At 41.9% G+C, this 12308-nt stretch overlaps 2 protein-coding genes across 2 annotated transcripts; both read left to right on the top strand.

The window, feature by feature from the left end:
* Window positions 1-3055: 3055 nt before the first annotated feature.
* LOC108782550 (uncharacterized) lies at window positions 3056-3670 on the top strand. The gene has a single exon (XM_018550844.1). It carries the CDS (start codon window positions 3056-3058, stop codon window positions 3668-3670), a length of 615 nt encoding a protein of 204 aa, XP_018406346.1.
* A 6636-nt stretch (window positions 3671-10306) lies between these two features.
* On the top strand, window positions 10307-10882 carry LOC108782549 (uncharacterized). Its single transcript, XM_018550843.1, has one exon. The coding sequence runs from the start codon at window positions 10307-10309 to the stop codon at window positions 10880-10882; it is 576 nt and encodes a 191-aa protein (XP_018406345.1).
* The last annotated feature ends 1426 nt before the right edge of the window (window positions 10883-12308 follow it).

Raw genomic sequence — 12308 nt, 5'->3', positions numbered from 1 at the left:
AGAGAGAGAGAGAGAGAGAGAGAGAGAGAGAGAGAGAGAGACTGGAATCGGCTGGAGGAGAGCGGGAGCCAGGGATCTACCGGTGAGGTTGCTCTGTAACTTGTAAAATTGTAAAGTCGCATGCATCGGGGCGAGGGACGCTCGTGTTCTGCAGTCGAGCGTCATTAGTGAATTCTCGCGGAGCCGAGATTCGCTGCATTTTGGTGTAACATATCGTTTAGTGGGACGCTCGGCGACAAGCACGAGAGACTCCCAAGCTCCCGGATAGTCGGCTATCGGGGAATTAACGTAGACTTGGAGTTGCGGGCCTCTTGGAGATCGGGATAGCTGAGAGCGAAAAAGCCTGTGCACGCGTGATGCACGTTCGCGAGACGGCAGCGCGAGAGCGAGCGTTCAGGGGCAATATTTGTTTTACCGGTTTTCGTTACCGGTTGCACAGCAGTTGTATTAGATTTTCGCGTGGATTTACGGCGTAAACGCCGTGTGCTGTTCTCGTCCATAATTGTTCAAATTAAGAGCCCCGGAACGCCGATCTCGTGCGGGACTGCCGTTATATGTGATATTGTAGATCGACGTTGGTGTGAGTGAGACGGCGCGAGTCGCGCGCCCTTGCTATGTAAAACGCGGTCGACGTTGTATTGAGTCGTAAAGAATCGTCATATTATTCGTTTGGTGTGTTCTCGTGTATGGCAGTACGCCCGGCGCGTGCCGACTGATATTCTCGCGTGAATTTTAGTGACTCTGCATGATGTTGTATGCAATCTTCGAGATTATTTTTAGTCACCTTGCGATGTTGTTTTGCGAACTTAATTTTCGAGAGTCCGTATTCGCGGAGGGATTGTAAATTATATCGCGTTCGCTGATTTGCTGTAATTTTGCTACGGATTTCTCGCGTCATTGGATATTGTCGTCGTTAGTATTACGAGATACTTTGTTCTTGCGCGCATTTGATGGCTGTAATTTTTGTTTAGCCAAGAGCATAATTTTTCTTGCGGGTTCGCAGCGCTCTAGTTTATTTTGTAATTTTTTGTTTGTCATTCTTTCAACGCGCTGTCAACGCACTATTACCGAGTCATTTATTTTATTTTTTTTTGTTCTTAATAAATCCGCTTATTGTTACTTTAATACTGAGAGTATGATTTTTGGGTTCGCGGCGTAATCTTTCCTCCTAAATTTCCCTGTATCAACGCAGCCCTTGTCTTTTCCCAAGACCCTGCCCCTCTACCGTTGATTGAGCTGGCCTAGCCGCGTAAGAGCGAGAATTTCCGGGATTTTCGCGTATGTTTCGCGTTTGGGTAGTGTCGTATTGGAAATTCGAATTTTTCGCGAGGTCGACGTCGCCTTTAAGGACGTCTGGCGCCCAACTTTCGCGTTTCGCGATTCTCGCTCGATCGCTTTCGCCTCCGTTATTGTCATTATTCGACTGATCGGGCTCATCATTTCTTTCGACTTGCGACGCGCAAGCGAATAACGTCGCTACATATATGGCAGAAATGATACGTTAATTTTGAAACTTTTTTTGTTAATAACTTTTTAACGGACAGTGACCGCCACCTAAAACCTGGGGGAGGTTACTCAGGGTCATGACCTTGACAACATATGTCAAGGTCAAGATCATCGGGGGGGGGGGGCTCCCTTCTCTATATATTTACCAAAAATTACATTATATCAAACCTCATAAAAAAGGTTGTATTACTCTAAAAGAGTATTCTAATTCTGAGGAATGTAGAGGATGTAAATTATTTTTACGTTTAAGAAAATAAATTTTGATACCTTGTCGACGATAAATATTTATTGATTTTTTAATTATAAGAAAAACTCCCAATTTCTCAAAAAATATTGTAAAAATATCAAAATTATTTATTATATTGAGAATAAATAAAAAAATTGTAGATCATGACAAAATCATGATTTCATATTATTCCATTGCGTAAAAAATACGAAATTAAAAAAAAATTAATTCGAAAAAAAATAGAAGGAAAAATTTGCCCACGACCAAATTAGTCTTAAAAAAAATCATCAAATAAATTTAAGTTTTTATGAGAATTTTTTTAAAAAAATTAAAAGTGTCTTACTTTAAAAAATTAATAATTTTTTACATTAAATTACAAAAAAAATTGAAAAACAATTTTTAAACTTTTCTTGATATTTTTTTTTTGAAAACTAGAGAAAAAACACAATTTAAAAAAAAAAACGTTTTGTTTGAATTATTTTTCGCAAAATTATAGGCATTTGAAAAATGCGAATTTTGAAAAAAAATCATATCTCATGACTACGTTGATAAAAAAATTTGAAAAAAATTATGGTAGCTTCTTGCGATGGGTACAATAATATATCAAAATTTCAGCCAAATATAAAGAATCCAAAAGTTTTGAGTGGCCCACTTGGCATGGAATGACCCATATGTAATATATGTAATATATAATATATACAGTGATGGGAAAAAGTCCCGTAACGGTCAAATATTTAAAAAATCATTGGTTTAAAAAAAAACGCTGAAGCACGTGAAACGATTTTTCAAAGAATCTATCTTTTGAGGGGGGTTACGACCCCCCACCCCTAAGGGGGCACGTGGGGCACGAGGGGGGTCGAAAATCTTAAATGGCAACATAGGTCGAGTGGGGGCTCATTGGAAACGTCTTTTCGAGACGAATCCAAAACACTAAGCATAGACGGGTGCTGCGTTCACTTTTGGCGGGAAAATTCAATTTTGACAATTAGAAAATTTTGAACATTTTGAAAATTTCAGGGGTGGCAATAGTAACTTAGCGAGGTTTTAACTGCAATTTCAAACATCCTGCAATATGTATGATTGCATTACGTGGGAGGCAAGAACACTCGTATAATTTCAACTAAACTGAATTTATTATCTTGTTACAATGAGCAATGTACAGAAGTAAATTATATCAATTTCGCGCCGACTATAACTCGCACGGGTAAATCACGTGCGATCACACTATGTGTGTAATGCGATCCCCCCTTCCCGGTACAACGCCAGAAATTGATTATTGATACGCACGCATAACAGGTTGGTTTTCTATCGGTTGTATCGAAAATGCGTTTGACTGATACAGAGCGTATTCATGTTCTTATAATGCGAGGATGTGGTGATAAAATGAGATCCTATGAAGAAGTTGCCACGCTGTTTAATAACACATTTCCAAATCGTGATCCTATTTCAAAATCTTCTGTCCATCGTACTGTTTTACGATTTCAGAGAAGTGGTTCAGTTATTGACGAACGAAGATCGGGTAGACCAAAAACAGCTACTAACGATGACGTGTCTATGCAGGTTCTCCAAAATATTATTGAAAACCTGCACAATCCTCCTTCGAGAATAGCTCAGGAATATGATATCGATCGAAAATCCGTTACAAAAGTTTTAAAGTCACACGGTTACCACCCGTTTAAAATACGACTCGTCCAAGAACTCTCTGAAGATGACTATGACAGAAGAGTAGAGTTTTACGATGAAATGATGAAGAGATATGACGATAACAATCAATTCTTCAGTTGGATTTGTTTTTCTGACGAAGCTACTTTTGAACAGAGCGGATCTGTCAATCGTCAGAACATGCGATATTGGGCGGATGTTAATCCTCATTGGATGAGAGATTCGCATACTCAACACCCACAAAAACTGAATGTTTGGGCAGGAATTATTAGATAAAATATTGTTGGGCCGTTTTTTATCGCAGGGAACATAAATGCTGAGAATTATCTTCATCTATTACGAACGCAAGTGGTTCCACGTATCCAAGAAATTCTTGGATCTGCTTTTGAATAAGTTTGGTTTCAACAAGATGGAGCCCCAGCTCACTTCGCGGTAGTTACTCGAGATTACCTTAATGAAGTGTTTCCTAATAAATGGATTGGTAGAAGAGGATCGATTGAATGGCCGCCCAGATCACCGGACTTATCACCGCTGGACTACTTTTATTGGGGATACTTGAAGAGTAAAGTGTTTGAGACAAAACCTGCCGATATTAATGAATTACAAGCAAGGATAAAAATGTTTCTAATTCAATCACACCAGAAATGTTGCGAAATATTCAGGAAAGTATTTACATACGTATGGGTCACTGCCAAGCAGTGCACGGGCAACAGTTTGAACACTTAATACATTAAATACAACACACACACACACACACCCACGCACACCCACGCGCACCCACGCGCACCCACGCGCCCGCACGCACGCACGCACGCACGCACGCACGCACGCACGCACGCACGCACGCACGCACGCACGCACGCACGCAAACAGGTGACGGCAAGGGGAACCACCTGAACAAAGCACCCCAAAGAGATGTAATAGTGTGATCGCACGTGATTTACCCGTGCGAGTTATAGTCGGCGAGAAATTGATATAATTTACTTTTGTACATTGCTCATTGTAACAAGACAATAAATTCAGTTTAGTTGAAATTATGCGAGTGTTCTTGCCTCCCACGTAATGCAATCATACATATTGCAGGATGTTTGAAATTGCAGTTAAAACCTCGCTAAGTTACTATTGCCATCCCTGAAATTTTCAAAATGTTCAAAATTTTCTAATTGTCAAAATTGAATTTTCCCGTCAAAAGTGAACGCAGCGCCCTCTATGCTTAGTGTCTTGGATTCGTCTCGAAAAGACCTTTCCAATGAGCCCCCACTCGACTTATGTTACCATTTAAGATTTTTGACCCCCCTCGTGCCCCACGTGCCCCCTTAGGGGTGGGGGGTCGTAACCTCCCTCAAAAGATAGATTCTTTAAAAAATCGTTTCACGTGTTTCAGCGTTTTTTTTTAAAACCAATGGTTTTTTAAATATTTGACCGTTCCGGGACTTTTTCCCATCACTGTATATTTATAAAGGTTATTTAATATACTTTAATGTATAATATGTAATTTATATATCGTATAATTTTTATAATGTATAATTTATAATACACTGTCTTTATGAATCCACGAATTGTGTGATTTGTCAAGTCCCAACCATTTCACATAAACCTCGTTTCCCCTTTTGCGCATCATTTTTTCAACAAGGTATACATCGGGATTAGCGACGCGATGCAGTTCGTATTCATAGAATCCTCCAGCTATGAGCTCTCCGCGGGAATCCTCCAGTAGATACGTCACTGGATTAGTTTGCTGCACTTTGATAATTTTAAAGACCTCCGTCGTCCAGTTCGGTGTGAAACTTTTTTCAAATATTGTCTTGAATTTGCTCACGCATACCGTATCGCCTACTCTGAATTTTGCGGGACCGGCGATCTTTATCGCACTATACACCGTACCCAGGAGTCTTTCAAATCTTGAACACTCTGCTGCACGTATTGTTTGTTTGCTGCGTCAGTATCCTCCACTGGTACCGCTAAACGTCGAATCTTACGCGACTTTGCATCAAAGTCGGTTGCAACTTGACAAAGAGCGTTATCGCGCACGTAATTTCTGAACAATCCACGCTACTGATAGTGCGATTCGCTTCCTCCTCCGAGCGACAGTCCAATCTTGTTGATCGACATTTCGATGTCGACTGATCGACGTGTATAGATCGCGATCAATTTATAATCAGTTCGGCTTCGCGAAGTTCTTCGATAATCGATAGAATCTCGTTTTCGTGGCCGTTGTGACCTGCTTCACGCGACGCTTCGAGCAATCGAAGACGGTCTACAAGTTCTTTGGGATCGTCCCAGTGTACGTAATCAATCCTGTTGTCGGTTAATGACATGGCGCACGGCAAATCGAGTTTTTTCTTTATACCGGTCCCAACCTTTTTACCCAACACCAATGGTGCGATGATGTTCTTGTACTTGTGTCCCTTGTTACCCAATACTTGATTACCAGCGTTATGACCACGTCGATAAGCGTTTGTTGTCAACAGAATGCTCTTGTAAGTCTGTACGTCGTCATCACTGCATATACTTTTGTTGGAAAATTTCATAAAGATCAATTCGTACGGTCCCGGTGTTCCATCGTATCTTTGTCCATCTATAATTATGTCATCGTTTTTGCTTAAGGTGATACGTTTGTCACCGAGCATCGTTCCCTCGTCGCCAAAGTTAACTCCATACACGACGTCTATGTTGATGGCTTTCTTACCGCTCAAGACCGCTTTCAGATATTTCTGTCCCAAAGGACCATAGTTTGCATATAGTTTTTCTTGCCCCTCGGATGTTTGAAGCAGATGTCGGATGGATGTTACGAGCGGTTCATTGACAATCTCGAATACTTCTTCGACGGATGGAGCGTGGTCGTATGATAACTCACGCGATCCTGTTATTTCAGACATTTCGTTCAAAGTGGATGGTACAGTTATAGATCTATTCAACACTGATATCACAGGCGTGGACGCCTGTATAGGACTATCGTACGAAGCGTTCGGTCGTTTTCGCTTCGGTTTCGGTTCTTCGTCTTTCTCCGAAAAGAATGTTTCAACGTTGATGGGATCCTTCGGTGATTCAACAGTGTCTTTGACAATTTGTTTCAACGGTTCGGTAATAGGTTTAAAGTGTCTCTCCAACGCGATCTCCTCCTACACTTCACCAGTTTTCAAAGCGCGATACTTTTTACGAATTGAATCGCTCGTTTTCGCAATCTCCATGGCTATCTTCTCATGATCTTTGTCGCTGTCCATGTTGCACAGTCAGCGTATCGATGACAACTGATCGCTTCACGGTACCGCAAAGTCATTAAATCCTTTTCTGTATCGTCCGTTAGCAAGCGCACTGTCCTTATCAATTACGAGAAATCCATACTTTTGCTGCCAACATTTACGACACAAATCGCAGAAATCTTCGTATAGCATGTCGGTATTGACATGATCGTTGTACACGCGTTTCAGGTTGGTTCCATCCTGCTTAAACAGAATCAACAGATTTGCATTGTCGCGTATAAGATGCTTCGGTAACTTTGCATAAGTTTGACAGAGATAGAAGCAGTCAACGTTCGCGTGGCGACCCATTGCAAAATAATCTCTTATCGCTTTTTGCTTGCCGCATGCCACGTCATCAAAGATAAAGATTGAATTCGGAAGCGCCCCGCTCGGTGGAATGATCTCGCTGTTATTGGAGAATGTAAAATAGTTTATTTCTTCGATCGGTGCTAATAAATTTTCGAGATATCGATACTTTGGCTATTGCAGAGATTTCGAGTAGACGTATACATTCTCGAAGCGTACACCGTTCGAGCTCCCGAGCAAGCTTATGAGAACGTTGGTTTTACCGCAGTTCGATGGGCCGCAAATGATTGCGCGAATAGAACTTGGCAGCATGATGCCATGCTTGCGCATCACTTTATTGATTTGCACTTTACCGTCGAGATTCGTCACATTGATAGACTGCGACTGATGCACGAACCGCATATTTTCTCGTTTCACAAGAAATTGGAAAAGATGTCGCGAGCGGGCCTATTTATAGAGCTACGTAGAGCGTAATCGCTCAGTAATCAAAATGTTCCTCATCGTGTCGAATGACTTAACCTCCAAAGAATTGGAATATATATCGAAAATTGTTCTATTGCGAGAGTTTGAGAATTGTATAGATTTTGTGTGGGATAGACTACCTGAGCATATACGAATCGAGTCGATTCGGAGGTACAACGACACTGTCGGTGTCTGAAGCATTACAATTTGCCGAGTCATCAAACGCATATCGACGGTCCAGCGCCGTTGATAAAGAATTGTAGCGAATGCCGTCGAGAGGCAGAGGTTTGTTAAATAAAGCGATAAACGCGCTTCCTTTCGAACTGCACATTCCCGGTTACCAGTTTTGTGGACCGGGGACGCGTTTGGAGAAACGATTGGCTAGAGGCGACAAAGGTATTAACCTATTGGACACGGCGTGTCGCGAACACGATATAGCGTATTCGCACAACAACGGTCTCGCTGAACGGCACGGGGCTGATAATATACTCGCTAAAAAGGCGGGGAAACGCATTACCGCGAGAGATTCGTCTCTCAGAGAGAGCCGCCGCCACAGCTGTTTGGCCGGCTATGAAGGCTAAAACGAAGATGGGTATGGGCTTGAAAACAAAGAAGCGAAAGAGTAAGAGGATACTTCCGATAGCGAAACGCGGCGGTATCCTGCCTGTTCTTCCGCTGTTGGGCGTCCTCGGGTCGTTGGTCGGTGGAGCGGCGGGAGTCGCCAAGGCTGTAAATGATAGCAGAGCAGCGGAGCGTCAGCTGGAAGAAATGCAACGTCATAATCGCGTCATGGAAGGTCACGGTGTTTATCTCGCTCCCTACAAGCGTGGACGAGTAGTAGAGAGAAAAAAAAAACGTCGATGAGACGTTAAAAATACCAACGGGTGTAACTACCAACGTTCAACTGCTACAACTTGCAAAACGTATGCGCATTCCGTATTTCAGAGGTATCTTTATGCGTACGACATTACCAGTGGAAGGAGTACATCGAAACGAGAGCGGTATCGTGAATCTAGACCATGCAGAGGGACCCGGTACGCATTAGGTAGCGTACGCGAAAAGGGGGAATCGTGTCATATATTTCGACAGTTTTGGTAACCTACGGCCACCGAAGGAACTCGAGCGATATCTAACAAACTGTGTAATCCAGTACAATCACATACCTTATCAATGTTACAATCAGAGCAATTGCGGAGTTCCAGTACAATCACATACCTTATCAACGTTACAATCAGAGCAATTGCGGACAGTTGTGTCTACAATTTCTGTTACGGACGAGTGATAAACAATTTAAAGACTGACATTGCGCGGTTTAACTCAGTATTCGTTCAAAGATGTCGGTAGTATTCGTTCAAACATGTCGCTGACGTTTACGCTGACGGGCAAAAGTAGTGTTCTAGCCGTGAGCTATCTTCCGGCAATAGATTTGAGCGATGGCGATTACGTTATTTGAGCGATGGCGATTACGAGCTCGGTCTAACTGACTTTGAAACGTATTATACTCTACCGAATGTACATTCAACAAACAACAAGTTTTATTTCGACAATGAGGAAATTGTGATTCCCGAAGGTTCATACGAACTGCGCGATATAGAACGGTATTTAAAGCGTGAAATTTTACGTTCTCGTGGTGTAAAACGTAAGGAGGACGAAGAGTTTCCACTGGTGATTTGCGCCAATAACAATACAATGAAGAGTGAGATCAAATGCGCCTATCCGATAAATTTCACCAAACCTTAAAACATTGGACCGCTATTCAAATGCGCCTATTCGATAAATTTCACCAAACCTTACAACATTGGACCGCTATTGGGATTTTCGTCGAATCGCATGCTTGAACCGCAACAGTGGCATGAGTCGGACGTGCCGATAAATATCATCAACGTAAACATTATTCGTATCGAGTGCAATGTGACCGCGCGTGCGTACAGCAACGACAAGTGCGTGCACACGATACATGAGTTTTCATCGATTGTCCCACCAGGATATAAGATATCGGAAAGGCCGACGCAGATCATTTACCTTCCAATCGTCGTACGGAGCATTACGGATCTGACGATTCGCGTGGTGGATCAAGACAGCCGATTGCTCGATTTTCGTGGAGAGGAGATTACCGTTAGATTGCATGTACGAAGACGACGGCGCTAACGTGAAATGCTTGTGCTGAATGAACAACCGAAACAGACAAGAGATTTTAACGGAGAGAATTCATCTAGAAAAAAACTCAGTGCATCCAACGTTGCATTTTTAAAGTCGTTAGGTTTTATCGTACGAAATGGCTGATATCTTGAACATTGTCGGTGAGCCGATCTTTGACGATCGCATCGTCAAGTTTGAAATTCATACGTACAATCCATACGCCAATACAATGATTGGACATAGCGACGAGATACGAATACCTATACAGCAGCAGGATTTATACACGTTGCCATGCGAAAGTTTTCTCTACATTGAAGGAAGATTGACCGTGAAGAAGAAGGATGATGAGACGCCAACAACGCTTGGGAATAATTGCATAGCGTTCATGTTTGATGAAATTCGGTATGGACTCAACAGTGTGGAGATTGATCGTAACAGAAATGTTGGAATTACCAGTACCCTCAAGAACTATGTATCGTTGACGTATGACAAGTCTTTGATTGCGCTAAACACTGGGTGGAATTCTAGATCCGACATAACGGAAGGTCACTTTAACTTTTGCGTACCGCTCAACATGCTGTTGGGCTTTTGCGAGGATTACAAACGCGTGATTGTTAACGCTCGCCATGAATTGATTTTGATACGAGCGCGCAACGATAACAATTGTATACTGGGAAATTCAGCGACGGAGCCGGAGGTTGAACTGATCAAAGTACAATGGCGGATGCCTCATGTTGTGCTAAACGAGATCACTAAACTATAAATGCTGCGAGCATTGGAAAGCGGTCGTTATCTCAGTATGAGTTTTCGCTCATGGGATCTGTACGAATATCCTCTGTTACAGAGTACGACGAAGCATACATGGACTGTCAAAACGGCGACTCAACTCGAGAAGCCGCGTTACGTTATCTTTGCTCTTCAGACCGGTCGAAAGAATATCATGTCTCAAGATGCGAGCGTGTTTGATGATTGTAAATTGAGTAATGTGAAGCTTTATCTCAATTCAGAGTTTTATCCGTACGGTGATTTGAATCTCGATTTCGACCAAAAGAGATACGCTTTCCTGTTTGATATGTACGCGCGTTTTCGTAAGGCATATTACGGAATCGACTGCTTCGAAACGCTGCTCAATGTACTCTCGTTTATCGAGAAAGGACCGTTTGCTGTCATTGACTGCTCGCGACAAAACGAATCCGTCAAGAGCGCTACCGTGGATGTACGAATAGAATTTGACTGCAAGGAGAATGTACCCGCCAATACCACCGCCTATTGCCTCATCATACACGATCGTGTTATCGAATACTGCCCGCTGTCCAACGTAGTGCCCAAGATTATGTAAATCGCACCATCAGCAATTATCTTCAATTTAAGAGAGATTTACACTGATATGAATGCAGTTTCGAATAAATGCTCGTCATGATCATACCAACGTTTGTGGATCTACAAGGATTCGTCGTAGACAAGAAATTTATTGTCAAGGAAGTAGCGGTGCTGAGAAGAGGAACTGTTATCACACACTACATTTTTTCATGTCCTATGCCATGGAATTTACTGACAAGATCCGACAAATCTTGCGCTTCCTGGTTGAGTGCTTATCACCATGGATTGCAATGGGAAGACGGGATGGTCCCGTACAGCATGGCGAAACGTCTAATCACAGAGGCTGTAACAGAAGACGATGAAGCTCTCGTATATGTAAAGGGGCTTGAAAAACGACAATGGCTAGCTGACATTCTCGATTGCGATAATGCGATCGTTGAAACTCTAGATGCGCATTACGAAGGTGTAGAATCCCTACGTAGCTTAGATGCATGTAATACAATACGGTGTGGAAGACACGCTAAGAATTGTGCTTTGCAAAATGTATTTAAAATATTCAACTGGTGGTCGCAACACCAGGAATAATTGTAAGATTTGTTTTAAATAAATGTAAGATTTTTTTTTTTTAAATAAATACGTTTTATTTCCGTTACCGGTATCACCTTACCGATAGCGGTTCGATAGCTGTTCAATAGCTGTTCAATAGCTGTTTACAGTATACTGATATCGGTTTGAAAGCCGTTCGATAGCGGTTCGATAGCTGTTCGATAGCCGTTCGATAGCTGTTCAATAGCTGTTTACAGTGTACTGATATCGGTTTGAAAGCCGTTCGATAGCTGTTCAATAGCTTTTCAATAGCTGTTCGATAGCCGTTCGATAGCTGTTTAATAGCTGTTTAATATATGCATAATATGTGCTTCAAATGCTGCAATGGACAAAATGCAGAAGTTTCTTCATGAAATAGTTTGAGCGCAATGTCTACTCTTATACTTTTAGCTGAGGTATACTTTTTGCTGAGGTATACTTTTTTGCTGAGATATACTTTTGATTAAGATATAAGTCTTTAACCGAGGCATTGCACTTTTTGCATATGGCATCTTGGGAGAATGATGATATCATATTGTCACGTATATCTTCAGTATAAATTCTCGTACATCTCTCGCGGTCCTGTCAGTCTTGCAGACAGTGAGTTGGACAGTCGGTTAGTCTATCCGTCTGTTAATTATCTTATTCGCTTTTTAAAGATGGATAATTTAAATACATTGATAGGATATACAACTTACATGAGCATGCAAGCAGTGCTGCTAGCTGAAAAAAGTGCAGTATTGTCCAATATTGTACGCAATTTGCAGGGAGCGAGTGCAGCCGTAAGTGGACACACCGCTGAGACATTTAAAATAAATGTGGACATATGCAGTGAAAACAAGTTACTAAGGGGAGCGTAA

The sequence above is a fragment of the Cyphomyrmex costatus genome, unplaced genomic scaffold, assembly GCF_001594065.2.
Source record: "Cyphomyrmex costatus isolate MS0001 unplaced genomic scaffold, Ccosl1.0 scaffold1301, whole genome shotgun sequence".
In the NCBI taxonomy this organism is placed as follows: Eukaryota; Metazoa; Arthropoda; class Insecta; order Hymenoptera; family Formicidae; genus Cyphomyrmex; species Cyphomyrmex costatus.
The sequence above is the reverse complement of the archived record's forward strand: the minus strand, read 5'-3'. Positions and strand labels throughout refer to the sequence as shown.